Consider the following 27,126-nt stretch of genomic DNA (forward strand, 5'->3'; position numbering starts at 1 on the left):
AATCTAAACATTATTTCCCTGAATGATTCTAGTTTCAATATTTTTCTGCAGCCTTTTATTTTGCATCATTTATGGTTGTATTTTTAATCCTCTTTTAAAGGGGATATTTTAAATATTTTCCAATCCATAAATCCAAAAATGTATAATTCATAAATGTTTCATTCCAGTCTTCACTTAAGAGAAATTGTACATTTTGGACCATGAATTTTCTATAAACCTGCAATCCGTTCTGTGGGTGTTCACATCAGATTGAGTTCCAGAAACATTGTGAAATGAAAAATCAATATTCAATGCTGGCATTTAAAAATAAAGGTTGCTTTACTAATGTAATTCTCTATTGCGTGTTACACAGTTAAGATCCCTACATTTTATGTACAAAGCCTGAGGTATACAAATCTGACCTTGAATTCAAGCCAATCTAGTTTAGGACTCAGTACCAGAATTTTAATGCCAGAAATCGTATACAAGTTCCAACTCCATTCCTGGCCAACTAAAACTGGTAATTTATATTACTACATTGAAATAAAGCTTTATGGATTCCAGAATTACATATTCTTCAGCTGGCTTTCAGGTATCAGACCTCTGAATGTTAGTGCAATGAAAATACCTACCATCTGTGCTGTCAGGTGGGCCTATGTATACTGTATATCCTTAAATGTTAGGTTAAATTAGCAAGAACATCAATTCTTCCTGGACTAAAGATTAAACACCTGTACTTTGACTAAGGCTGTTAATCTTTAAATCTAATTCCTTATCTTTGACATAGTGAATTAGAACTACTTTCACACCTGCAAGTCACTAGACTGAAAAAAGTTGTTTACCTGTGAATGCATGAATGATGCTTTTTTATTATAATGTATGTTCTATTACAAAATGTAATGCAACACTTTACATTGGAGTGAGGGGAGGTGGGGGTGCAACAACCTGACACTTTCTTTTTGTGTGAGTCGCGTCATGCATGAGCAGTAGTACTGTATTGTACTTCGGATTTGTTAAACGACGTACTTAATAGGATTGGATTAAGTTTGGCCCTCCAGCGGCACCATAGAATTAGCTGTAACCAGGGTAGCAACGCCGTTAGCATTCAACAAGCTGTGTGTGCAGCGAGGCGGAGCGGGAGGCAATGTTTTAGCGCAGACTGTACTTTTATGTGTTAAACGGGGCAAAGATATGGATAGCTCTCACCGTGCTAACATTTTGTTAACTTCGTGTATCAAGACCCCGGTGAATCCGCAAACTAAAGCCCCAGCGGCTCTGTATGAGAGGGGCAGCGCTGTCCAGCAACACAGCCAGAGAGCCGAGCCGGCGGGCCAGATGGACAACCGGGATTACGAGGAGGAGGTAAAGATACCAAAAACTGCATAGGGTAGCATTTCACCTATAAAACAGCTGTTATTTCGTCTTATATATACAAGTAGAAGCTAAGATCTAATATTTCCATTTCGTATACTCCCCTAAGTCTGATCATTAAACTTTAGTGGCTTTAAAAACACACCACCACTGAATTTAATATCTTTGAGATTTTATGAAAAGGTGGACTGGTTATTTCTCTATAAATGGAACAGGATCCATCATTTTTTTAAATGCATATATATATATATATATATATAATAACATTATGAATAGCCTACAATTGACAGTATAGATACGCAGAGGCTGTATTTAGATATTTAAGTAAACTGTACATTGAATGGCCCAATTGAGATATGCACATCTGCTAACTAAAGTCAGTTGCAACTACAAGCACATTAATTATATAACCATATAATTACTTTTTGTATTGTTTGTATTGTATTGTATTGTTAAAAGTCAATACAATAAAGTGCTGTGATACGTCTCTCCAAAACTGAACTTTTGAACTTCCAAGCACTTTGCAAACACAATTTATTTGGACTGACCTTTAGACAGATTACTTTGGAAATACTGGTAGCTGATACTCATTTTCGGATGGGAAATGCATTTTGTTGAAATTTGAAAAACGATGCAATAATATGGATTTGTTAAATTAATACGTTTTTTTTTAAGCTCTGTTTATTAATACAAAGTTTCTATAGTAATACAAGCCTATTGGCCTAATTGATAGTCAGATGTGTCTGATTGGACACTTTATGATTTAAAAGCTGGTTAATTAGACATTTTTCACTATATGATTAGTTCAGTTCTTGAAGGAATACTTGTATCAACACATTTAACTGCAATCAGTGAGTAATAAAGTTTTGTCCTTTGAATGTCCCATACCACGACACAATGTTCTTTATTGTTAAAGAACAAGACAATTAATTTCTACCCCTTTCCTAATGTGTAAAGCTTAGCTAATGTTAGACGCGTTTCAAAAGAAAGTGTTTAGGGATGTTAGTGTGATTCTGTTTTTTAATAGAGAGAAGGAAAACCCTTGTCTTGTTCTAATGTGTGTTTATGCACCCGTCCTCTTCAACATATAGGTGACAAAAGCAACCGTATAGTTCAGTTTCCAGTGTGTCCATCTTGGAATTCTGCAGAGCTATGCTCGTAGTATGAAAATCCTTCCTGAACCAAAAGCCTAATTTCTGATAGCATAGGTAATTGGATTGAAGTTAAACTGTCCTTCTGGAAAGATTTGGCTTCTATAATTTGTGACTAAATCGGGTCCTAATGTTTACCAGATTACCATTAGCACTCTGGAGATGTTAATCTGGACCATGCTGAACCACTACAACAGCAGAGCCCATAGGACTGACAGGAACCAGTCAATCTGAACTCTTACAGTCATATTCATATTAAGTTTACCATCATCCCTTTTAAATACGTATAAAAATGTCCAGTATTCATTTTTGTTATTTTAAATTTTAAGTTCCAAGTTTTCTCATGCACAGTATTGACTCTGTAATTTTTATTGTTGTTTCAAATAAATATAAAAATATATACTTATATATAAATTATGTATAATTATAATTATGTATAATAATTCTGCTTGTTGAATTTAAGTGTTTTGTTAAATGCATCTTAATGCAAAATAAATGGTGCTACATTGATACCTGTATCCTATTGAGTGACTTTCTTTCTTAATGTATTATTTCTTTTTTTTCTCTTGAAGAAAGTGTGTTCAAGCTGCCTTGTGTTAAGAAAACACATGTTCCTATTACCTTTGTTGCTAATAACATGTCCCCACTGCTCTGTGCCATATGGCCTCTTTAGCTGACAAAACCATCCCTAATGAGCTTTGCACTGTAATACTGAAAGGATATGCTGTCCAGAGAGTAGGCTTTCTCACTGATAAAGCACTTTAAGCCAGCTTAAAAATATTTGTTCTCCCCACTAACTCATGCTAAAGGGTATTATATGAAATATGTGGAAAAAACATGAACAAAATATATGAGTTTCAACACATATTTCAATGAGCATGATGAAACACATATAATGTACTGCTTGCGATGCCACAGTTACTTTGCCCTCAATTAATAATGATAGGATAATAGCTAATTTCGATAAAAAACACATCCTTTGACAGCTGGACCTCGCCTGGCATCTGTAAGATCTTTTTAGTAGAATTACCATCTTGATCTTTTTCCACGTGTTGCAGAATGAGTACGTGTCGGATGCGTCAGAGTGTGAGGAGAGGAGAGGGAGTCCCTTGCTGATAAAGGACTACGTGGTGGGGGCGGAGCACCTAGACCTCCATGAATTCTACTTCTCTAATGAGGAGTACTACAGAAAGCTGGAGGAGCTGAAGAAAGCTCATTTGCAGACCATGTCAGAGCTTGAGAAGATGTATCGAAATAAACTGGATCTCAAAGGAGGGGAGCCACCTGAGAAAGACTGTGACATCTCCAAGCTGTCCAGCAGGTCTGTCCTCCATGGTACCCTCAGTGTTTGTCCACACTCTCTGTCAGAACCCCTAAAACTGAGACCCTTTTGAGGTCAACCATGCAGAGACAACCAAGAGAGTGGCACACTTCAAACTGAACTACCAATTGAAAACTGATATATTTAGTGTGAATTACAATGGTCACATTCATGTAGCGCACATTCTGCATGGATCTGCACTGCTACACCAATGGGATCGCGCAACAAAAACACAACCAGTGCATTTTACAGCTGCAGAAAGTAATGTCAAGTTAGGATCTTTATTATTTATGTACACCATTATCTATTCCACCAATTGCTTATATCACCCAATCTTATTTAAGACATGATAGATGGAAACTTTGCATGGAGTTGAAAGCTATCGACATTTAAGCCCTATCTAATCTGTACTGTTTCTTTTTGTCAGATACCAGGGGAAGAAGAGTCCGATGCCAGCAAAACAACTTCTGAGAAAATCCTTTTCAGCAAACGAGCTGATTCACACCTTTGGCTCATTTGTGTCAGATATGTCGGATGAGGATGCAGCAGGCAACTGTGCAGGGCACATTGAAAAGGGACTCCTGTCATCTCCAAAGGAGCACATTAAAAGCATGTGGGATGGCTTCTTAGTGGAAGACTATGCATCCCATAAAAGACTACAGACATGTTCCTCGGTGAAAGAGCGGCAGACAAAAAACAAATGCGAAGACTGGAACCCCAGGATCACTATCCCCAAGCCCTTCAACATGACAATCAGAGAAGCAGAAAAGAAGAAGAGGAGGGTCAAGTCCAGATCCGAGATCGAGATGGAGAACTGCCTGCTCAAGAAGCAGGTCGAAGAGCTTGTGGAGTGTCAGAAGAAGTTTCGGGCCAGTCCGGTGCCCGCCCATGTCTACCTGCCTCTGTTTGAGGAGATCAATGAGCGCAATGAGGATAGGAGACAGTTCATCAGGGACAGGAACAGGGAGCTTCTGTTGGCTTCCCAGAAACCGTTCAGCTTCCTGGAGAGGGAAAGAAAGAAGAAAGAAATGAGGGAAGCTCAGCTCAAAGACCTCACTCCCAAAATGGAAAAGAAAGCTTTCAAAGCAAAGCCAATACCAAAGTCTGTATACGACCCCACAGTGAGCGAGCGGATCCAAGAAGAACAGCTTTACCGGGCGATTAAGATGCAAATGAGGGCACAGGAGCTACTGCATAGCTCCTCCATGCCCAAAAGTATGGTGGCTCAAAGACTGGTGGGGAAAAAGAGAGACAGCCCAGTAGAAGAAGAGAGGGAACTGGAATTTCACCCAAGGATTAACACGGAGATACCTGACTTTGAGGCAAAATACAGGAAATTCAAGAAACAGCTCATGCACAAAAAGGATACCAAACCAATGACAGTTTGCGAACCTTTCCATCTTCGCACATCTGAGATCACTTCCCACAAAGATAAGATCCTGGCCGACATAGAAGCAGATGAAATCAAGTTGAAGGAGATGCGCTGGCCGTACATTGCTCCCACCAGTCCAGCCAAAGCTAGATGCTCCAGTCTCTGCTCCTCAGGAAGTGTGGAAAGTCTACCTGCCAAAATCACAGACACAGTTAAAAAGCGTCAAGACGCTGTGAGGTAAATGTAGGTAGTCTTTAGCAGCTGGTGTTTGAAACTCATGTAATCAGACTGTGTGCCTAGTATGTATTAATTAATATGTAGTTGAGTTCAGGTCTACAAAGTCTGCGTGTTTGTATCCCTGTGAAGAAGCTGACCTTCCAATACCATCCTTGGTCCTAAAAAAAAAAAAAAACATTCCCTCAACATCCCTTCCTTGACCAGCCCCTCCTCCTTGCCCATTAATTCCCAAAGACACCGCCTCCGAAGAGCTCCTCCCCAAACACCGGTTTTGTCTTTCTAACTAGGAAATCGCTAGAACAGAGAAAAAGGGCAGAAGAAGAAGAGGAGAAATGGAGAGCAATGCAGAGGCAAAGGGAGAGGAAACTCCAGAAACTGGTTTCAAAGCGCGCCCAGGCCAATGACCCCCACCAGGCTCTGGCCCAATCCAGCACGTCCAGACTGAAGCAGTTCAGGTACCAGGAAGAACTGACCAGCTCCGCTCTATCTAAGAGGGAACCTCCACTGTACTGGTGCCGAAATTGACGGCAACAGTCAGGTTTTAGACATACTTGTAGTAAGTGGTCATTTCACAGCCTGAGACTTTGAATGGGCAAAATATTAAACTGAAATAGTCATCTCTGATCACACATATATTGAAATGAAGTGTTTTGATTTTGATATTATTTATTTTATGTTGGTTTTTTTGGTCTAATTACATGCAGGAACCGGGAAATTGTCAAATGATGGATGAGCTATATTATTATAGCTCACTAAGTGTTGTCTGCAGAGAACAATTAAGGAGCATTATGGAAGTTGTAAAGCCTGTGCTAGGTATTTTGTAGGTTCAGCAATAATGTTATTTTAGCTATAAATGCAGTTCCATATTACTTTGAAATCAGAACAATAGCAAATATCTTCTCAGTTTAATAGATTACCTATTAAAGATTAAAGATTAAACTACTCAGATTCCACAATTTGTTTTAGGGAATAATGATCATGTTATGTTGTTTCCAATCCAATTTAATTAACGGAATAAAAAGAGAATGAAATGTGCATAATTCTACATCATTTTGTCCAGTTGTGACCCTTGTGTCAATAAAAACATCTTTCAAAAAAAAAAGTTGTGCTTTATATAAATACATCTCCGTTTGTATAAAAAATATGCAGAACTATTCTCACCAGCTTTCACCTTCTCAATTATGATAGTCTCTTACTTCAATAGTTTGGTAATTTACAAGGCCCTGTTTCATTAGTGTAGTCATTGAGAAAGGTGATTGGCATCTGTGTTGGGTAGGAAACAAGACCAGCAGAGGAGAAAGGAGTACCTGGAGGAGATGAGGGAGATTCAGGAGAGAGTGAAGGGGCGACCTCTGCTTCTGGAACAAGTAGCACAGGTGGGGTTTGGACTTACAGACTGGTGGTCGAATGCTTTCCTGATTATAATCACTTTTTTTTTTTTAAACAAATATTGGAAAGATTGATTTTACGGCATTGAAACGGTACTCATCAATGTGTCTGGTGTGTGCACAGCCTCGCATTTTAGTGATTTGTTTTCCCTTTTCCAGAGGAACGCCAAGCAAGCCGTGGAGAGACGCTACGCTGAGAAACTGAAGGGGTACGGAATCAGTGAAGCATTTGTCAGCAGCAAAGCGCCAAAGGTTCAGAAACACTGTGAGGGATCCATCAGTGGAGTGTCCTTTTCCAGCGAGGATAAAGAGAGGTAGCTGTCATTTCAAAGAGAAGGGAGATTAAATGAATAATTATAACTTCGGACTGTTTGAACTTTCCATTTAATGAGCAAATCAGGGGTTGCGCTGCCTTGGTTCAAAGTGTTGTCCAGTGGATAATATGACTAACTGTAGCTTCTAACTTGATTTATAAGAAACCTTCTAAGACAGTACAGCTATAAATATAATTTCAAGATGCAGGATTTGTTCCTGAGATGAATACATTGATTTCTGTTACTTAAATCCTGAGAGTTGATTTCATGTTTTTTGTAGTGCTAAGGACAGTTCCCGCGCAGGGTCCAGTGCTGGGCTGGAGGAGTATCTGGATGATTATGAAGATGTAGAAGATAACACTGATGAAAACAATGGCAAAAATGATGACAATCACCAGGGAAATGGTGAAGATAAGGGTGGTGAAAAAAAAGAAACCAGGGAATCTAGCATTGGAAGTGATGCGGTAGATGAAGACGACCACCACAGCACAGATAAAGACAGTGATCACGAAGACTGATCCAAGACTGAATACCAGAGAGATGCACAGAAATGGCATTTGAAACACATAGGTATGTCACTACTATTGCTTTGATCACAGATCGGTTCTGGCATGAATGCTGGGAAGGGTTTTTACTTTGATGAATCAGCAGTTACATTTTTTTGATACTTTTTCATAAAATAATATTTTGGTCAACTATGTCCAATAATAATATGCAGCTAGTACAGGCAAGTGAAACCTCTGAATCGGCTCTGAATCTAAATCCATTTAGACTCCGTAACAGATGTGCTCTATAAATTTGTGACAAGATAGAGGAATCTATTGTGTTAAATAATTTATTTTGAAATCGAAAGATTTTTTTTTTTTAAACTGTTTCCTTCTCAGTTACCTATTCCATTAAAAGTATATTTAATGTAAAGCAAATTGTAGCCCCAGGGATTTGTAATATATTGTAGATATTCAGTTTTTATGTGTATGTAATAGCATTAAATCAGTTGGAGGCTTGAGGTAATAATAATTAACTTTATCCAAAGTGATACAATGTGTAAAGATTCCAAATATGTTTTAGGATTGTTTATAATTTTTCACTATCTGCTGCTACAGAGTCACTTAAAACAAGTCCATCTCATCTGAAAGATGCAACACAAGGAGGTTAGGTAACATACTCAGGATAATAAGTGAGGCTTTAACCCGGAGGCTCCTGGTAATAAGCCCTTATCCTAAGCCACTGGGCTACCATGTAAAAAAATAAAACAATAAATATACAGCTTGTATGCATATTCAGTTACCAAAGTCGCACACATAATTTTGGAATCTGGTCTCTTGTTTTCTCTTTGTGCAAAATGGGGTTTGTTTTACCCCAGCTCCGTCATATTCATCAGTTCCCAGTTAATCAGACCCCTTGTGGTTCGCAGGGTCTCTTCTTATTGATCTGAAATAAGATGGCATGTGCTGCCTAACACATGGTTGCAGAATTTAAGCCATGTCTTCTAATCTCATGCCACATTTTTTTAAAGTCCTTCTGACGTGAGGCAGGGCATCGTCCACAAACCACCTCCGCGTGTACAGTATCACCATGACATCCAGAAGAAGATTACGCTCTCTTTTCCTACAAACAGAAACAGACACGTGTCAGTCCTTATGGAGATTAAACATGACATTGATTATTCAGCTAGAGGAATGTTTGAAATACCATATTACATTCTGCTTTGTTTTATATTGTTTTACGTTAGAATCCCAAATTAAATGCTGTGCAGACCCAGCAGCACTATTGGAAGCGGAGAGCAATATTGAGAGATATTGCAATGGTTCTGTGCTCACGTGTTTATGTTTTTAGGCTGTTTTGTATATTCTTCATGTCATTATTTCACTCCTTTTAAAATTAATCATGCTTTTATTTAAACAAAAGGCCCTTACAACTGTTTGTAGATGTCCTTGTTCTTTAAGAGGTCACTGTCTTCCATTGAGGGGGCTGTTGACGGCTTTCCAGGGTATGTGGTTGTGCTACTGTGAAATCCACTGCAGCTGTTAAAACAGCACGTGCTCTCTTAAACAAAACAAACACAAACAACAATAAAACACTTGAACAGCATTTCTGCGAGTAAATGTATCCAAAACCTAAATGAAAATAAAAAGCTTTCTTGGAGCAGACGGAAAGTAAATTACCTTACTGAATCAAAAAAGCACTCACCACGGTGTCAGGCTACATTAAAATGCAAAACAATGATGCACATAAGAGAGATCAGGGTCTGCATTAACAGGCTAGATAACAGCACTGCAGATAGACAGTGTCTTTGCAAATTCTAACAAAATATCAAGGGGAACCACAAAAACACATGGACAAAAAAAACAAACAAACAACCTTGGCTGGTACTTAAACAACCCAAAACCATGAGTTTGAAGGAGGAGCACAGCGCTGCAGTGTGGTGTGGGTTTAGTCTTACCAGCTGTGATGCCACCAGCACTCTGCTGGGACATGTGATGGGATACCAGCAGCATCTCTGTGTTGGTCGTGATGGTGTGAACATGGGGGGGCTCGCTGTAACCAGGGGAGGCTCTGGATCTCAGCTCCTTGTGAAGAGCAGACACCTTCTCCACCAGAGAGACGTTTTCTGATTTCACCTTTGAAAACAGAACACACACACAGAAACCTTTACATACCCTTTTTCTTGCTCTTTAAAATAGACATGTTTATTTGAAATGCAGTGGACTTACCTTTTCATTGTAGTTTTTCATTTCTTCTATTTCCATTAAGAGTCTCTCCTGTAATTACAAAATGTAGCCAGTTATTTTGGTAGGAATGAAAATATCAGTTTAATCAGTACTGTACTGACAGACCCCAAAACTGCAGCAGCTGAGAGATCATTTTCAGTCTGAGTCTGAGGAGTTCGTCCATTATGACTTTGAAATCAAAGGCAGCTACATAACCTTGCTGTACATGTTAATGTAAGGCATTACCTTCTCCATTTTCCATTCAGCTGAGGTCAGCATTACTCTCTCCCTCACACTCTGCAGCTCTGCTTTAGTGTCCTGCAGCTCCAGCAATATGCTGTCCTTTAAAAAGACAAATCAATGGAATTCAATTGCCTACTAAATAATGTATTTAAAATACAGCATCTATCCACGGCTGTGTCCAGGTCTAGGGTAGTTATGACACTTCAGACTAATCTTTCAGTGCACAATTGGATCCTGCAAATGAGCTCCTTTTAACCGCATAGCACTCTGACCTCAACAAAGTGTGCTGCTGTGAAGAGTCATGAAAATAAAAATACACACCTTATTACCCAGGTGAAATCATCCCAAAAGTTTCAAATTTTTCAAGAAAGTAAGTCTTTCTGCAACTTTTGTCATGCTAGTACATTCTGTACATTTTTCCATTGCTGTATGTGTTTCATATCATGAACTAACTTCCAAACAACAGAATTAGTAATTTCTAATTTCATCTCTGAACATGCAAACACGTGCTGGTGACCTGTGGTCCTGTACCTTCTGTCTCTGCAGGGTGCTGAGCTGCTGCTGCTCTCTCTCCCTGTGCATGAGCAGCTGTGTGCGCAGCTCCTCTATGTCCTGCGCAGTGTGGCTGCGCTCTGCATGCAGCCTGCATGTCAGCTCCCTCTCACTCGCCCGCACCCTCTCCAGCTGCCCCTGTATCTCCTCCATGTCCACCAGCAAGTTGTCCTGCACACAACATGACACAGGAGCTAGACTGATACAGGGGGATGGATTTCCGGGAGTCAACAATGGTTTGTTGTAGTGTGAACGAAGACACAGTATATACAGTGTTTAAGACTCACAACTTGTTGTTGCTTCTGCTTATTTTCACTCTCCAGCTGAAGCAGTTCGGTTTTGCTGACCATGCCACTCATGGTGTTTCTGTACTTCTCCACCACTGTCTTCAGGCAGGCCAGTTCTGTCACCCCCTCTTCCTGTTCAGGCACACGTTTAATTTGCCATGCACTTCACCATGGCATGAAGATGAAGAGTATAGTAATACAATATGGGAAGTACCAGAACCATACTAGAATATACAACATGAAATATGATAACACTTGTTTTTAACCATGTCAGTATGAGCATTTATCTCAAACTCCTCTATTGACCTCAACATGGAATAAGGTCTATGAGACGAATGGTAAGCAATCTCCAGGCACGGGGCTTGTCGTGTTGCTGGTTATGAAGCAGGCCTCGCTCTCGGGCTGTGTTACCTCTGCCCTGGTCACTGCGCTGGTGGCCTCCCTCTCCTCCGCTCCCCTGCGCAGCTCTGCCTCCAGCTCAGCCAGTCTCTGGTGCAGGGCGTCCTTGTCCCTCCGGGCCTGCACGATGTACTTGTCGTACTCCTCTCTGATCTTCCTCTCCTTCTTGCAGTTGGGGCACTCCAGGGCTTTGAGCACCTCGGCGGGCAGCCTGTCAGTCGAGGCGCGGGGGGGATGGGGCTCGGGCCGGGGGGGCTGCCTCTCTCTGGGGGGCTCCTGAGTGGCGGGGGGGCCTGCCATGCTGCTAGAGCGAGACCACATGACTCTACCCACCCGCTCCTCCACCGGCCGACTCCTCCCTGCCCTTGCTGTTTGAGGGATGCCCTCCGTCGCCCTCTCCAGGTGGGGCAGGAAAGCCTTCTGCTCCCTGGGGTCCACAGAGTCCTCCAGCCATTGCAGTGCCTCCTGCGTCCTGTAGAGCAGCCTGGCAGGGGGAGCGGGGCTGGAGAGGATAGGAGGCAGGCAGGTCTGGATCTGCAGGCCCTGTACAGAGACAGTCCAGACGGTATTCTCAATGGTATTTTGACAGTGTGGAGAGGAGGTAGATACGTGTGTTGCAATCACATTTAATAAGCTGGTAGTCAAGAATCAAATCTGAAGTAATTTTGACATTTCTATCCTGATAAATTATTAGATTCCAATTCCAATTGCTTGATTGCATTGCATATGCATACACACTCTTTTAAAACACCATTTTAAAATAGTCATAATATATGGCACACATAAACAGCAGTTTAGCCTTTAATAAATGTCAAAAGTAGTAAATCCTTTGGGAAATCTGGCACTGCTGAAATGTGAACGAGTGCACACTTGTAAATTCTTCTCTCTGAGTAAATAAAGATCACAAGGGTTTGAGATCCATGGGTACAGCCATGACTATAGTCGCCTATGTCCAGGAATCCAGCTTTCTGAAGTCAGATACTTTATTGGAGAAACAGGTCCTCTAAGAAAATATACAGCTAAGCTGAAAAGTATTGAAAACTATACATATTCATATTCTTGTATACATATTTTAGGATTTCTTAGACTTATCATTCAACACAAATAGTATCATATGGGAATGCGATTATTAAATTCTATCTCTAACTGTAGCAGCTCAGTAGGAATGTTCTGTCTAATCACCTTCTTGTCACTGACGCTGGGCAGGGTCTGCTGTCGGCCTTGGCTGGTCTGGGGTTTTTCTGTCACTTTGGAGTTGTTGATCTATAAACACGTAAAGAAATCATTACCGTGTTCAATACACCATCTATTACTGTACACCGCAGATGTTGATCTAAGAGTATATAGTACCCTGACCCTCTATCGCTAAAACCATTTTAAGCTGTTTTGTAGCACCATTCCAAAAACATACAGTTGCATCATGACAGTCTACAATGATTTTAAAAGGACAATTCGTGGTCAAAGTCTTGTCATTCTTATTCAATGTTGTTCGATTTCATGGGAAAATCAGAGTGGCAGGTCAGCGGTGTGATGTTGATGTCTGTCAGCTCTGCCGCTTGTTGCTATGTTCACTCACTGCAGTGGAGGCTCTCTCTCTGTCCATCAGTGTGGTAGAATGACAGAGCTTCGAGAGGTGAACATATTAAACTAGGAAGGCATTGCAGGATTCAGTTATTTTAATAAACAAGCTATGAATGGACACTATCCAGCTGACATCAGTGTGCGTGGCATACCTGGGCAGAGCCGCAGTGCAGCTGGGAGCTCCTGACAGGCCGGTTGGGCATGGCCATGGCTCGGCTGGCAAACTGGAGGGCACTCAGTGTCTCTGTGGCCGATGACGGCGTGGAGGACACTGTCACGATCAGGGAGGTCAGGCAGTTCCCTCCTAGGCTGCAGAAGACAGGTGGCATTTGTAATGTTTCACACTATTATTATTTTTTAATTCCACAGGCAACAGGTGCCACCTACAGAGCACCTAGACACACATACACAGCACTGACTTTTCACTGAGATCCAGATTACAGGCAGCCAGGCATTCTTCTTACCAGTCTCTCAGAATCCGAGTTAGCTTTGACTCTCTATAAGGGACATGCTGGCAGCCTGCACTGCTAAGAGCAAAAATGACCTGAAATTAGAAAAAGAAAGTCATAAGAGAAACTGCAAGAGACCTAGGCTTTAATAAAGGGTGGCAGTTATTAATGTAGTTGCAGTCAAAACTAGAAACAAGAATGTGAATACCTAAAACGTCATAAGTAACGCTCAGTGTTTTGAGAGTAGAATCTGGGATATAACATGTGTAATAGTCACCAACTTTAGAAGTGCAGATGAAGTGGTGTGATGAAAGCTTACTCACGTTTCCAAATATTGTAAGCGATCGCTTGAGGATTTTGGCTTCCTGAGGGTTTTCATGTGCTGTCTGGAGACATCTCTTGCCGTCACTCACAGCTCCACGCACAGGAACCTGTGGACAACAGCCCCAAAGCACAGTCACACTACAACACCATCCTGAGCAGCCAGGTCCAGCTCACACCTTGTAGGTCAGATGAAGAGCCAAAAGCTACAGAGACTTTGAAAGGCAATGTACAAGAAACACATTTGTTAAATATGTTATTCATGTTTTTAGATTTAACAAGAAGAATACTATGAAACAATCATTTTTTTAATCCATTTTAATGTCTTACTGTGAGAATGGCAAGTAATAACCTTACCAAAAAAGCATAAACTGAGGCTGTCAAGTCATGTCTAATACAAGATTCTTACCATCGTTCTTACCCGTCACAGCGTATTTAGCAACGTATGGGTATATGTTACTTTAAAATTCTATATATTGTTTCTCAGGTAATAAAAGCTGATAGGTATACTTACTCGGCCTGAGCTGGCAAGATCCACCTGTTGAAAAGCAAATAAACATTTACTAAAACAGAACATATGTGATACAAAACCAAATACTAGTTAGGGCAGTCTGGCTTTACAACAATACAGACTTCAGCCTCTGTAGGGCAGCTAATCAATGACACTGATCTGGTACCCAATGCTGGATGTGTCATCCTGTTCTCAGGCATGATCATTAAACACAAACGATCCTCATTTACCAGAGTGAGTCTACTCGCTGTCAATATTCCATCCTGGGCTGAAAAACAAAACAGAACAAACATTTAGCATGGTAAGGTCCTGAGTAAGGAGTTATATTATAGCAGAACATTTCTGACATGTTGACTTTGCTATGATTGATATGATACCATTATGTTTTCACTCACACAAAGCACATATGACCTGAAAACTGAACTACATGAACACATATCCACTGTAGCCAACTCCAAGCAATAGGTCTGCTATCAAAATGGGTTTATTTTAGAGTGGAAATACTAGATTTTATAATAGTGAATGTCGGAACCCAAAGGGAATAATGGTTTCTTTGCCCTGGCACATGTGTATCCCATTCCTGTCTGTGTTCTTTCTGAATTGCCATGGCTTAAAGGTCAGAGAAGCATTTTTCCAGACATGACGTTAAAGAACAGAATACACAGAAACTAACACTTATTGAAGATACATGCATTTAACATTACCATCATTTCCAGGGAACTGTGTGCTGATGACAATGATGTTGAATATAGTGTGGCTTTTACTGGCAAACTCGCCCTTTGACACCCCTGTAGATAGCGAAGAAAACAAACAGAAAATGCAGTTAGGATGAGTTCACACAGGATGACTGATTTGGCTGTGGAAAACACACAACGTATTCAACCTAAATATCTGAAGGGAATCCCATGAGCCTATAGCATTCTCTATTAGGTTAATGCTCTGGTTGCCATGGCAGCGTCACAGCTGTACCCGTGTGTCTGTTGGCCATGCCACGTCTGTAGAGCTGCAGCAGGGCCTGGGCAGACGTCACCTCCACCTCGCGCAGCCCCTCCAGAAACACCGTCTCTTCGCTCTCGTGGATGCGGCACACCTCCGCTGGTTGGCTGTCCTGCAGGGGGAGACAGAGCTCAGGTAACACAGTCCGAGTCAGCGATGATGAGCTGGTTGAGGGCACATCTGCTTGGGACAGCACCCATTCTGGTGCTGAGGTCTGGTGTGGAAAAACAACACAGAAAAGGGAGCGGGGGAACTGTGGTGGTATATATTGAGCACCTCAGCTTCATCTTGTGTGTAAAACCAAGGTATGGGCTAGCTACAGCATCTGAAGATACCTGTACTTGTGGAACAGGTGGAGCATAGAACTGAAATAAAAGCAATTTTTTAAATATTTTATGGGGAGTGTTTCAGGCAACACTAGTCACCGGGAATGCTGTAACCTACTACTACAAAAAGAAGAAAATAACTTACCAAAAGATCATAAATCTTCTCATTGGATATATGAATGAAAGAGGCTCTAATCTTGCAGTTTGATGCTTCCGGTGCTGTATGTAAAATTAAGGTGAAATGTTGTGCACTCATCTCACAATCAGCTTAAGTATTAAAACAAAACTTTTTTTTTTTTTAAGTTTCAGCCATCACAGACTTAGAAAATGCAAGTTCACGAAATTGATGATGCTGGAAAAAGTATCAACAGTGTAAAAGGAACCTCATTGAGAGGTCCTGGTGCTGTACAGTCCCTCCTCAGTCGGCCTACCTCCCTGCACCGCTCCCAGCCAGAGCGGAGCTATTTCACACTGTTGTCGAATTAATGGATACAGTTAAAGATGTCTTCCGCAGCTCTGCTGATAATCCCCCTCTGTTTTCCAGTGAGACTCCCGCCTTGTAAAGTATAGGTTTTCCCGCTGGCTGGAGACCCATAGGTAATGACACAGCCATTGTATCCTTGCAACACAAAGCCCACCAGAGGCTGAGGAGGCAGATAAAAGGAGAGACATCAACTGCGGAGCTTTATCTGTGAGCTACATGACAGCCTGCAATGATTTCTTCTGTGCTAAAACACTGGGAGATAACACCTTCTAAAGACAGCCTTCTTCCGATATAGGACTGAAGCACATCTTCAGAAAGATAGCTAGCGAAAGTGAGCTGTTATTTCGCAAAGCTTCTCTTTAAAAAAAAAAAAATCACTTGAAAGATTGCTACATTGCTACATAAATACTTTTGTTTCAGGAGGGATTTTGTTTCTGTTTTGAAAGAAAATTATACAGCTGGTGTGTGATTCACAGTAAGGCCATTCTGTTTCTCAGTGCTCTCTGTAATACCAGCAGGTTCAGTTCAACCATCTCCAAACAGCCTGGGATTTTCAATCTTAAGTAGAAGACTTTAACATGCTTTTTCTATATTAATGGAACAAGAACTGCATTTCAAAAATAGCTGGAACAGAAGTACAGTACAGCTCTGAAGCTTATACTAATAACAGCATCTTCTGTTTTTCAAGCCATTAGGATGCTTTCTCCCAGAGAAACCATATTCAAACAGAAATGTAGGCAGGAATACACCACAGGGATGGAGCACTTCAAAAGAACAAAGAACAAAGGAGGAGAGAGGTGAAGGGAACCAAGAAATGTATTTACCATATATATAAAAATTCACACATGTACCACAATATACCTTTGATTTCCATATACAGTTACGCAGAGTATTTCATTATGATAAGCAGACATGACTATAATTTGAACCACATGGATGAAGAAATGAGAATCTTCGTGCTACCTGAGCTGTCGATTCATAGACATCTTTCTGAGATGCGCTCTCGTCCCACACAGCATCAAACTCCAGTGTGTGCGGCTGGTGTCCCTTCAGAAAATACAGAAAAACAAAACCAGTCCTCAATCAACATCTTGTATAGAATAATGGAAAACGGACATCTTTATTTTGTACTGTCGGACACATCTCCACCACACTCACCCTCCCTGTGTCGACTACAACCCGGTTTGGTTCTTTCACTTGAATGGAGCTCTTCACCTCAGCTGAAATGAGAACAGGCAGTGTCACGAGAAGTGATTTCGATTACTCAACATAACTTTATCGACATATACGTTGTTTCCCGACTAAACCTGAATGTACCCAGCTGCACTGATCCTGCAGTGTGTTCAGTGCACCATTGCACTCGCATCAGTTCTGAACACCGTGCTTTAATTAAAACGTGCAAGTTTGATTTGGGATGAGGCATTTCACACTGCTGTTAACCTCCTGTATTATAAGTATTTTTCTTATAACCCCACCCCACTCAGATTTTATTAACTGAATTGAAACAGAGTATCTTCATAGGTTTCTAAATCTCCCATTACATAACAATGAGCTTTAACCCCCTGTAAATCAGATTTGATACTGAACTGCCAATCACTGGACTCTTCTGCTCCTGAGGGCAAAGCCTAATCACAGCTTGAAAGCTTTTGTTCAAAGTCCTGCTCTTATTCCCCAGGTTATTCTTCTTGGTTTCTGTGCGTCCCTTTATGCTGTTTAAAACAAAGGAAAAATCAAATTACTTACTTCTAGTACAGGATGTTCTCAGAAAAGGCTGTTTGGTGCTTTGAAATACAACTGAACAAAGTTGCTACACAGAAGAGCAACTAATGTGGATTACAAATTATGTAAATGATCTGTGTCAGTATGTTTCACTCTCTATATAACTTCATCATGAAAGTAACTACAACATTTAACACATAGAGAGCTTTTGACAAATATGCATCAGAACAGTTTGAAAGTTTTATTTTCACTGTTCATTTTATGATGCTATATTTCTGGCAACAAGGTATTACTCACTAGTTAATATAAAGAGACGGCATGGGAAGTTTTCAACCTGTCTCAGCAACGTTTACTCAACTCAGGCCCGTCCATACCCCTGTCACAGGTGTCTGCAGTCAATCCCTTATGCTTTCAGTGTCTCATCGTCAGAAAAAAGCCCCCACAAAATAAAAACGTCGCCTTCACGTCCAGTGTTGAGATATCTAAAGAATTACATTATTTTAGAAAGTTACAATGTAATGTATACGAGAGACAAACACAGAGATGTTATAATGCAAGACTGCGCGTAGTGCACTGATTTGTGTGCTGTTCACATCACACAGATTTTCATTTAATCAACAATAATCGTAATAATAATAATAATAATAATATACATAAAGTAATATCACATTATCGACGGCTTTTGGATAACGTTACACATAAAACATCATTTGAAACATTTATAATGCTCTGTCTTATGGATATTATGGAACTGCTGCAGACATGTATGCGAAGTATCGAAAATAATACAAATGAGTGCAAATACGCAACACTTTTTACTCACAGAACACTTTCCATTGTATACAGCGCAATTTTTGTGATAAAAATGTGCAAATGTTTCCCTGTTCAATACGGTAAGCATGCCTACCACTGAGAAACGTAGCCCTTTTGTGTGTCCGTCTTCACTGAGAGGGAGGTGGGAATAAAGTGTCCGGGGAAAGATCCTGTCCGTTTTCTTCCTTCATTGTGCACCGGCGGGCTGGGCTGCAAAAAACCAATTGTAGCAACAACAGCATTACTACTACACCTACTACTACTGATAATAATAATAATAATAATAATAATAATAATAATAATAATAATAATAATAATAATACATGTGCAATATTAATACTATAAACACACCAGTAACGGTTTGAAGGTGTTGCACACAAGAGCTAGTACTCCTCGGACACCAGTAAAGTGCTCTCTGCTCATCATGGTGCAGGAATGACCCTTGCGTGACCCCAGAGTGTACCCCCCCATGGACCCAGCTCCACCACACTAGGCCAGGCAACAGAAAACCAGCCACAACCATTGGGCAGTACACATGTAGGCCTCTTAGTGCAGCAATAATCGGCTTTGTTGATACTTTTCTGTTTTACTCTTTTCTTCTTCTTCTAGTAGCAGTATTTTAATGTAGCAGTAAAAGCAATAGTAGCCAAAAGAGACCCACAGGATTCGTCGCTAAAAGTGATTAGTCATTTGAAGCCTTCTTTAGCGTCCATATATAAGTGCAATTGTCAGTCCCAACAGGTGTCATTCACACTATTCACTATTCATTTCAAGACTGGCATATGGGTACCTACACTAAATCAAAACAGAGGCGTAAAAGAGCTTGAGATGTTCAGTAAGCAGAAGAATTCCCACTTCCTGGGAGCTCTTGCCGCCTCGCAAAAATCGAATTCAAGATATTTACGAGCAGTTTCCCCAGAGGTAGACTGGAATGTGGAGCAGTTAGAAAACAACCTCGGCGGTGTGACTTCCATACTATTCTTTGGGTTGTTTTTATTGTTTATTTTATGAGGTGCTTTGGGAAAGAATTCACTACATCGCATTTGTGATTTAATTACCCATTATAATATCCACCTCATAGAATTGGGGAGAGAATTGCACAGGATACAATGTGGCGATTGAAAAGCACAACACATATTCACATATATTCTGGTCTGTGATAAATAGACACTGTGTTATAGAAAAAGACTCTTCCCTATAGAAAAGGGCAGTTTACTGGCTGAAGAGTTATGTTATAACCCATATAGACAGCAGGGATTCTTACAGAGAGCATGGCAAACATCCCCACAGTTTTCACCTGCCAAAGCCAGCTGTGTAAACGGCATGTCCTGCACTGATAAATTGAAGAATCTGCCCGCGCTGTTCCTGGTTTCTGCTTTTTAATTAATCTGGACTGAAGTCTCAGGAACAACACAGAACTTAGAATACCTTATTTTGCCTTTTAAGGTGCACAGTAAAGCTTGACTGTGTTGTGTTACAGTCCACAAAAGCCTCTGTGCCCATTTATTAAGACACTGAATATCAAAACAAATACCCTTGATTTAAATAAGAATGTCAATTGAAAGCTTTTATTTTCACACTAGAATAAAATAAATAATAATAATGCTTTGCTCGACAGCTCCATCTTCCCTCAATGTCATAGTATCAATGACATTGTCACCAGTAATGCTAATGCATTCCTGATGTAAATCCTATTTTCAACAAAACAAGCTGGAACTGAGCATTTCTAATCATTAAATCTTTAGTGAGGAGGAGTAATCATGTATGTTACATTTCATAAAATGCGGTATTTGAGTGTTATAAAACATGCTTCTTTCTGGTTTTGTCTGCGTTTAGATTTTCTCGTCTCCTGACAGACACTCTAGACCCATATACCAGTTGGTGGTTGGCTGCTCCTGTATTGTTTCTTGCTTGCATTGGTGGAGTTTCCCTTATGGTTTGCCATTGACTGACAAGTCCACTTCTTCACATGAACAGTGGAGGGAAGAGAAGTCCACAAGAAGAATAGAGCCCTAGACATGGGGGATGGGTCTCATGCATCTAGCAAAACAGAATACCAAATATCAGCAGCACAATGTTATCGGCTAATTACAGTAAATTAAGAAAAAATATCAAATACAGTATTCCTTATTAATGTTTTCATTTATATCTACAGCTCAGTCCCAGCAAATCTTTTTTAAAACAACCCCAAATCACACCAATATTTGTGTCCAAACCTATGCAGGTTTTTTAGGAATACAGGTAGAGGTAGGAATGGTGTTATACTTACATTTAACTTAATTCTGATGAATATTTGACTACATATTGCACTGCTCTTCCATTGAAGGTTTGGGTTAGGTTTGGCATTAGTTTATCAGTACAGTAACATCTAACAGTGATGAACATTCTTAGACCAGTCAAAATGTACCAGTATGTTAAAGTACAGTACAATCCATTTTATGGTCTGGACCTTCTGAAATTGTACCTCTCGCCTGGGACTCCAAGGCTACCTTGTTATTTGGAATCCAAAATCCTGCTTTGTGGACAGATAATATGGGAATTTTTTTGTTGGGATCTATACAAAGTTAGCATTCCAGCAAACAATGCACTGATTTCAGTGTCAAAGGAGCACTGGTAAAATAATATGTGAAATTAAAGGTAGACAATGTATGCATTCTTTGGTGATATGATGTCATATAGAGAATCAAAAGGGCGTATTGTTAATTGTCGCCACTGGAAAATAAATAAATAGCCTTCAGAAGGCTATGAATAGCTTTCCATTATTCATTTGCAAATGTATTTCCCATGTGACTTTCTCTGGAGCATGTTCCCATAATTCTACGGCTCTGAGCAGTATATTAAATTAGTCAGGACTGAAACTGATACTATTTCACATTTATGAAAAAGGGACTTAATGCAGGTTTATTCCTTGATCAAGGCATAAAATATTCTGAAAAGTACACTGGAGTGTCATAAAATATGAATATTCAGAAAATAATGTTTTACCTCCTCCAGAAACAAATAAAGCAATGCCATCTATTTCCTCTTTAATGCAAGACTTGAGAGCACTTTAAAAATATATTTAATTTAAATGTCAAGGTTTTTACAAAGCTTTTTAGCTATATGAAGAAGACAATCAATTCTAAGTGTTGCATGCAAGAATTATTCTAGCTTTCTGCCTACTTTATAATCAGATGTTTGATGTAATCAGGGATTTGCTCCAGACTCTTGTTACTGTAATTGAAGTTACTGCCAGCCCTAGGTATGTGTGCTGGAATTCTTTAAAAAGAGGCATTGTCTGTGATTTGAGCCAGTAATTCATTATTTCGATATAATTATTGGCAAAATATTGTTCTATTTTGATGTTTATGCAGTAGGCTGATGTTGACACAGAGCTCTGTTTGGAGATAATAGCCCCAACTGACAATACCGTATTCGGCCGATTCTGGAACATTCCATGCAGGTTCCAGACCATTCAGGTTGCATCATGCTGCTCTTGCAGGTTGCTGTTTACCACGATTTGCAAAACAAAGTTAGCTTTGGTTAGGAAGGCCAGCCATGGAGAGGGATGTGTCAGGAGAGCACAGGGAAACTGATGGCAGTCCAGTGTGGCTTTTCTCCTTACCCATTGGTTTCCAGATGTCAGGTTGCCAGGATACAAGCCCTTTTAAAGGAAGTCAGAAACGCAGACAAGCATCTGAGATGGCAGGGTTTTTTGCAGTCACTTCAGCCTGGCAAAGTGTTTCCTTCTCCTTTGCAGGCCCTATTGATCTAAAAGCAAACAAGGTTGGCAGGCATCCTGGAGCACTATTAAGATGTTTAACACACACTGCTTTGTAATCCTTCAAGTGCAGGCTACGTTTTTACTAACCCCTTATTGGGGTATTTGTGTGACATAAGAAATACAAGCAATGTCATTTTTAATCACCACATTTGGGTTTCTCAGACAACAGAACCCTTCTCACAAACACAGACATTCAAGACTTTCCCTATTAAAACGCTGAAGTGCCCTCTGCAATGTACAGATTTGCTTTGAACTTACAATGTGTGCAGAGTTTATCTGGCTCTTGCTGAACACCTTAAATACATACTCCTAACTCAGCCCGATTTGGAGCTGCTCTGACAACCAGGCTTTCCATTACCTTCTAGGTTTGGGCCTCCTTTAACAGCTTTCACTTTTCCTAATTGTGGAATGTAAATACACCTACAGACTGCTAAATAGATAGATAGATTTGGTATTTGATATACATGTACCAGAATAGCAAATTTTGTATATACTGTTACAGAGCTAGGGTTGATACTACTAAATGTGTAACCCCTGACTAAAAATCCTATTTATCTTCTGAAAGCACCCAAAGCTTGTAATTCAAATCCAAAATGTTTTAAAGATAAGGAGTGCACAGTCAGAGTTCATTATCTGAGGTACACATGGACAGTTCAGGGGCTAGATTATCAAAATGGTACTGCCAGCGGTTATTGCAGAGGGCTGTTGTCATATCTTCATTTTTCGGCTGGATGGAATACTCATTCACCCCTTACTTCGTGTGAAACCGCTAGATTCTTGATGATGCAAGCAAAAAGTTACTGTATGAAGTCCCAGATCCCAGATACAAAAGAAGGGGTGACAAAAAAAAGAGTTATTCCATTCAAAGAGAACTGCTGTGAACTGCTCAAACGAAGTCATATAAAAAAGAAGCAACAAAAAATGTGCTGGAAGAGAAACGCTCCAGTGCCAGCACTGTGGGAGAGAAACAAGCTCTGCGGAGAGGGAGAGTGAGGGAGAGAGAGCGAGAGAGCGAGAGAGAGAGAGAGAGAGAGAGAGAGAGAGAGAGAGAGAGAGAGAGAGAGAGAGAGAGAGAGAGAGAGAGAGAGAGAGGGTGGGAGGGATATAACAATGAGGAGCAGAAAACAGCTTTCCTAAGGTCTCAGGAAAAGCCTCTCATTTTTGTTTGAAGCTGCCTTTTCTGCTTTGTTGCATTATTTGGGAAAGGTAATGAAGAATTGCATGTCTTTCCCTGTGTGTCTGTGAACAAGGTCACTGTCTTACTGTGCTATAGTTCAACCCTGATACCCAGAAGAACAGGGTCTGATAAGAACCAGTTTTCACCAGTCATTTGGGCTTGGTACATCATACAAGCCCCCCTTATATTAAACACTACGTATGTCTTAATTTTGGCCCCGTTAAACCATATATGGGTCTTCCTGACCAGTTGTCAGCCAGAAACCGAACTTCCACTCATCACGGGACAGATATGATGTTATCTTTCTCTCCTGTCTGGTCTGCATAATGCTGCCTGTACTCCATAACTGTTCTAAGACTGTTCTTCTTGAGATCGCCTCTCGAACCTCTTCCATGCGGCTGCTTGTAATATGATTGACCATGCATCTCTCTGTGGATGAGAGAAACATGGAAGACAGATTGAGAGATTTCAGTTGCCCCAATCGCTGCTGTAAGATTTGCATTTATTATTGAAACATTAAAAAAGTATAAACCACTGTGAGGATACATGTGCTGCAACCGTACTGACAGGGAGGCACATGAGCTTGTCTTGTCATATAAGGCCCATATTATTTAGGTGAAAGGAGAAAACAATGCCTGAGGTTTAATAATATGTTTGCTTTTCCTTATAAAGGCACTTGCCTGATTGTGATCCAACCAACTAACGTTGTTTCACAGGGGTCATTAGAGATGTCCTTTTGCACATTTACACCAGCCCTGACTGTTTGGACTCATATAGACCATTTATGTAACTCAGCTTATTTGATCAGGTCACTCCCTGACATTTACTGGAACAGCCCTGTTAATTAAGGCTATGTTTACTATACTTGTACACAAAGGTCAGCACTAGGTATGGCCTGGAGATTTAAACTATCAGTGCATTCTAAAATTATGAACCAGTAAAGGATAAGGACAATACATTCAGTGTATTTTACATTCAAATAAAAACATACCATTCAACTAATTTGAGGAGTTTCTCTATTAAGAGCATTTTACTAAGATTAGCTCACTTTGCCCTACTGATTATGTTGGAGTGGAAATGACCAGATGAGGATTGATTGAATATGAATAAATTCCTACCTTTTTTCCTTTTAAATGTTTTCACTTTATTTTTTTGACAGATGCAAGAATGGTGCTTATTTGTCTTGGCCAATACTACATTTGAAATAAGTGCAGAGAGATTAAACAGGGTAGGTATAAATCTAATCCTCTATAGTCACCAAATCGTTAATTTCTGTTCCCACTAAACACTTATTAATCTTAATTTAATTAATTACCTGCTAGACTGGTCACGATTATTTTTGCCCCTGGGTCATTTCAATGATTAAAAGAAATTTACAGAACCTGCAGGATTCTCTCTCTCCAGATTTTGACCCCCCCACACACAGCCAATGCACTGTCAGTGTATAACCTGTCCTTTCCACACTCTGCTGGGCACGGTCACATGCCTTTTCAACTCGAGAGCCCTGGTGGACTGTTATTATTAGCACATGTGATACAATAGCCATCGTATGTGTCTAATTAGCACCCACAGCAGGACAAATGGCAGTCTTAAAGTGTCCTCTGGAGCTCCCTCAATCACAAGGCCTGGAAAACAGTGTAACTTGCCGTTTTAGAAGAGCCATCTCTTCATTTACTTTAATACATTGGTATTTACTGGCAATTGTTAGCCATGGAGTGTTTGAATTATGAATGAATTAAACATTTATAACTTATATCTTTGTATCAATTTAACCAACCAACAAAAAGGGGGTTATAAATACATATTGTACTCTGTTGCCTTTCAGCTTTCCACTTGCACATTTATGGAGTATGATCAGCCTCACAATACTGTACTAACAGGGCAAGGGATAGAGAACAACATATTAATTCAGAACATTAAAATAATAATTAAATTCTATAACAGCAACACATAAGTGAAGATGATTACAGAATTCCACTCTGTGTCCTAGATTTGTAGTGAATATAAGATTAAATTGTATTAATATGTACCTACTGTTATATATTCTACAGAAACTTTGACCATTGCAATCACATCTAACACATGCTAACAAATCCTCAGTGTTGTTTACACTGTACACCACAGTGGCACACTAGATGGCACTGTCTCTCAACACTTCTCATGTCTCTGTGTTCAGGCAACCAGTAATGCCTACATGGACACATATCTCTCAGTTAAAACAGTAAAATAACAGCATATTATCTCTAATATCATGTTCTTCTCTGTAGTGTTTCTTGCAGAGGTAAAGTGTACTCTTCTATCTGCTTATATGTGCTATAATGTACAATAATGTCCATCAAATCCTCCCCTCTTCAAAAACAAAAAAAGATGAGGAAACCGACATATGTTCTCTTTGAATCCAAGGCCTGGTCACAATCTCAGTGAGTCATAAGACAGGAACTTCATTATTTCCCAGAGATATCCAGAAAGACACCAGTCATTCTCAGAATCAAAAACATTGGACTGTACTTCAACAAGGCCAAATGGTTGGGTCTGAAGAAAAAAAAAGGTATTTGGGAAAGTTTTTTTTAAATATTATTAACTATAATAACTATTTTTTAAATGAGATGTTATATTCATGTACTCAATTTAATGAGATGAACAACAATTAAAGGTTTATCATTCATTTCATGTATTCTATTAATAAAACCGACCATTGAAACAATTGAACAGTATCCAGCAATGCCTAATGGGTTTAATCACTTCATACAGATCACCTGTGGTACATTGAGACACTGAGACTCAAGCAGGGGGCTTGAGAACCCGTACCTCACTGACCACTGGTTGGGGGAGTCCAGGAACCTGCAATGGACCACGACACATTATTGCTTGGGAATAAAATGTGTTATTCCAACAGACTAGAGTACTGGTGCATGTAACATTTCCTGAGTAGAAGCAGCATACTTGTTTTGAATGAAGACATGCATTACAGGTATGTATACAAGCGAACGTAATAGATTTTGTTTATTAACAAAATTAAAAAGGTTACTTAACAAACATGCATATATTAATGCCTGTTTGTACTGTGACAGTGTACCCAAGTGGTAGGTATAACATGAAATAATTGTTTATCAAAAGTATATGTCTCTACAACTTGTTATTATTTCTAACAAGCTCTATAATCAGGCAAAACATTTTTGCTCTTTGGGTTGTCTTAAATATACAGCACCTCTTGTAGGCTTTCCCACATTACATCTTATCCACCAACGGCAAGAAAATAACAATCAATTCAAGAACCTATAACTTGTGGGAAACAGTGTGAAGTCACTAGATTTGCCTAAGAACTGGCTTACAGTTTCATCTTGTTAACTTAAAAATCGTTAAATTGTTTACTGCAGCAGATTGCAAAGCCTCTGAAGCTTTAGCGCAGCCAATTAAAAAAAAAAAAAAAAAAACATATTTATAATGAAACCAATATAGTTACAAATAAGCCCAGTATGTGGGCTCCCAGTACCCACCCTCAATCAGTCACCACTATTGCTGTGTTCTCTTCACTACACACTAAAATATGAATTGTCTCATTGTATTTTGCTTATGGAAATTCTTATTTGACTTTCCAAGAAAGATGGTAAACCTGTTTTTCCAGCATATGGAAGAATTTCTTCTTATATTACATAAGCCA

At 39.9% G+C, this 27,126-nt stretch overlaps 2 protein-coding genes across 2 annotated transcripts; one reads left to right on the plus strand and one right to left on the minus strand.

Moving 5' to 3' along the window:
• Positions 1–84: 84 nt before the first annotated feature.
• On the plus strand, positions 85–8,306 carry fam161a (FAM161 centrosomal protein A). Its single transcript, XM_066696436.1, has 7 exons — positions 85–1,341; positions 3,560–3,822; positions 4,250–5,431; positions 5,719–5,886; positions 6,708–6,807; positions 6,979–7,133; positions 7,414–8,306. The coding sequence occupies exons 1-7, from the start codon at positions 1,171–1,173 to the stop codon at positions 7,649–7,651; spliced, it is 2,277 nt and encodes a 758-aa protein (XP_066552533.1). The 5' UTR covers positions 85–1,170; the 3' UTR covers positions 7,652–8,306.
• A 4-nt stretch (positions 8,307–8,310) lies between these two features.
• LOC136718963 (kinesin-like protein KIF3C) lies at positions 8,311–17,882 on the minus strand. The gene is made up of 21 exons (XM_066696775.1): positions 17,878–17,882; positions 17,581–17,702; positions 17,152–17,213; positions 16,957–17,040; positions 16,003–16,153; positions 15,655–15,728; positions 15,157–15,295; positions 14,892–14,975; positions 14,418–14,455; positions 14,191–14,214; positions 13,679–13,786; positions 13,371–13,450; positions 13,059–13,215; positions 12,508–12,588; positions 11,282–11,868; positions 10,927–11,089; positions 10,619–10,810; positions 10,091–10,186; positions 9,577–9,754; positions 9,050–9,179; positions 8,311–8,741 (listed from the first exon to the last, which is right to left on the minus strand). The coding sequence occupies exons 1-21, from the start codon at positions 17,880–17,882 to the stop codon at positions 8,609–8,611; spliced, it is 2,688 nt and encodes an 895-aa protein (XP_066552872.1). The 3' UTR covers positions 8,311–8,608.
• Positions 17,883–27,126: the final 9,244 nt, after the last annotated feature.

This window comes from Amia ocellicauda, chromosome 23 (genome assembly GCF_036373705.1).
Source record: "Amia ocellicauda isolate fAmiCal2 chromosome 23, fAmiCal2.hap1, whole genome shotgun sequence".
In the NCBI taxonomy this organism is placed as follows: Eukaryota; Metazoa; Chordata; class Actinopteri; order Amiiformes; family Amiidae; genus Amia; species Amia ocellicauda.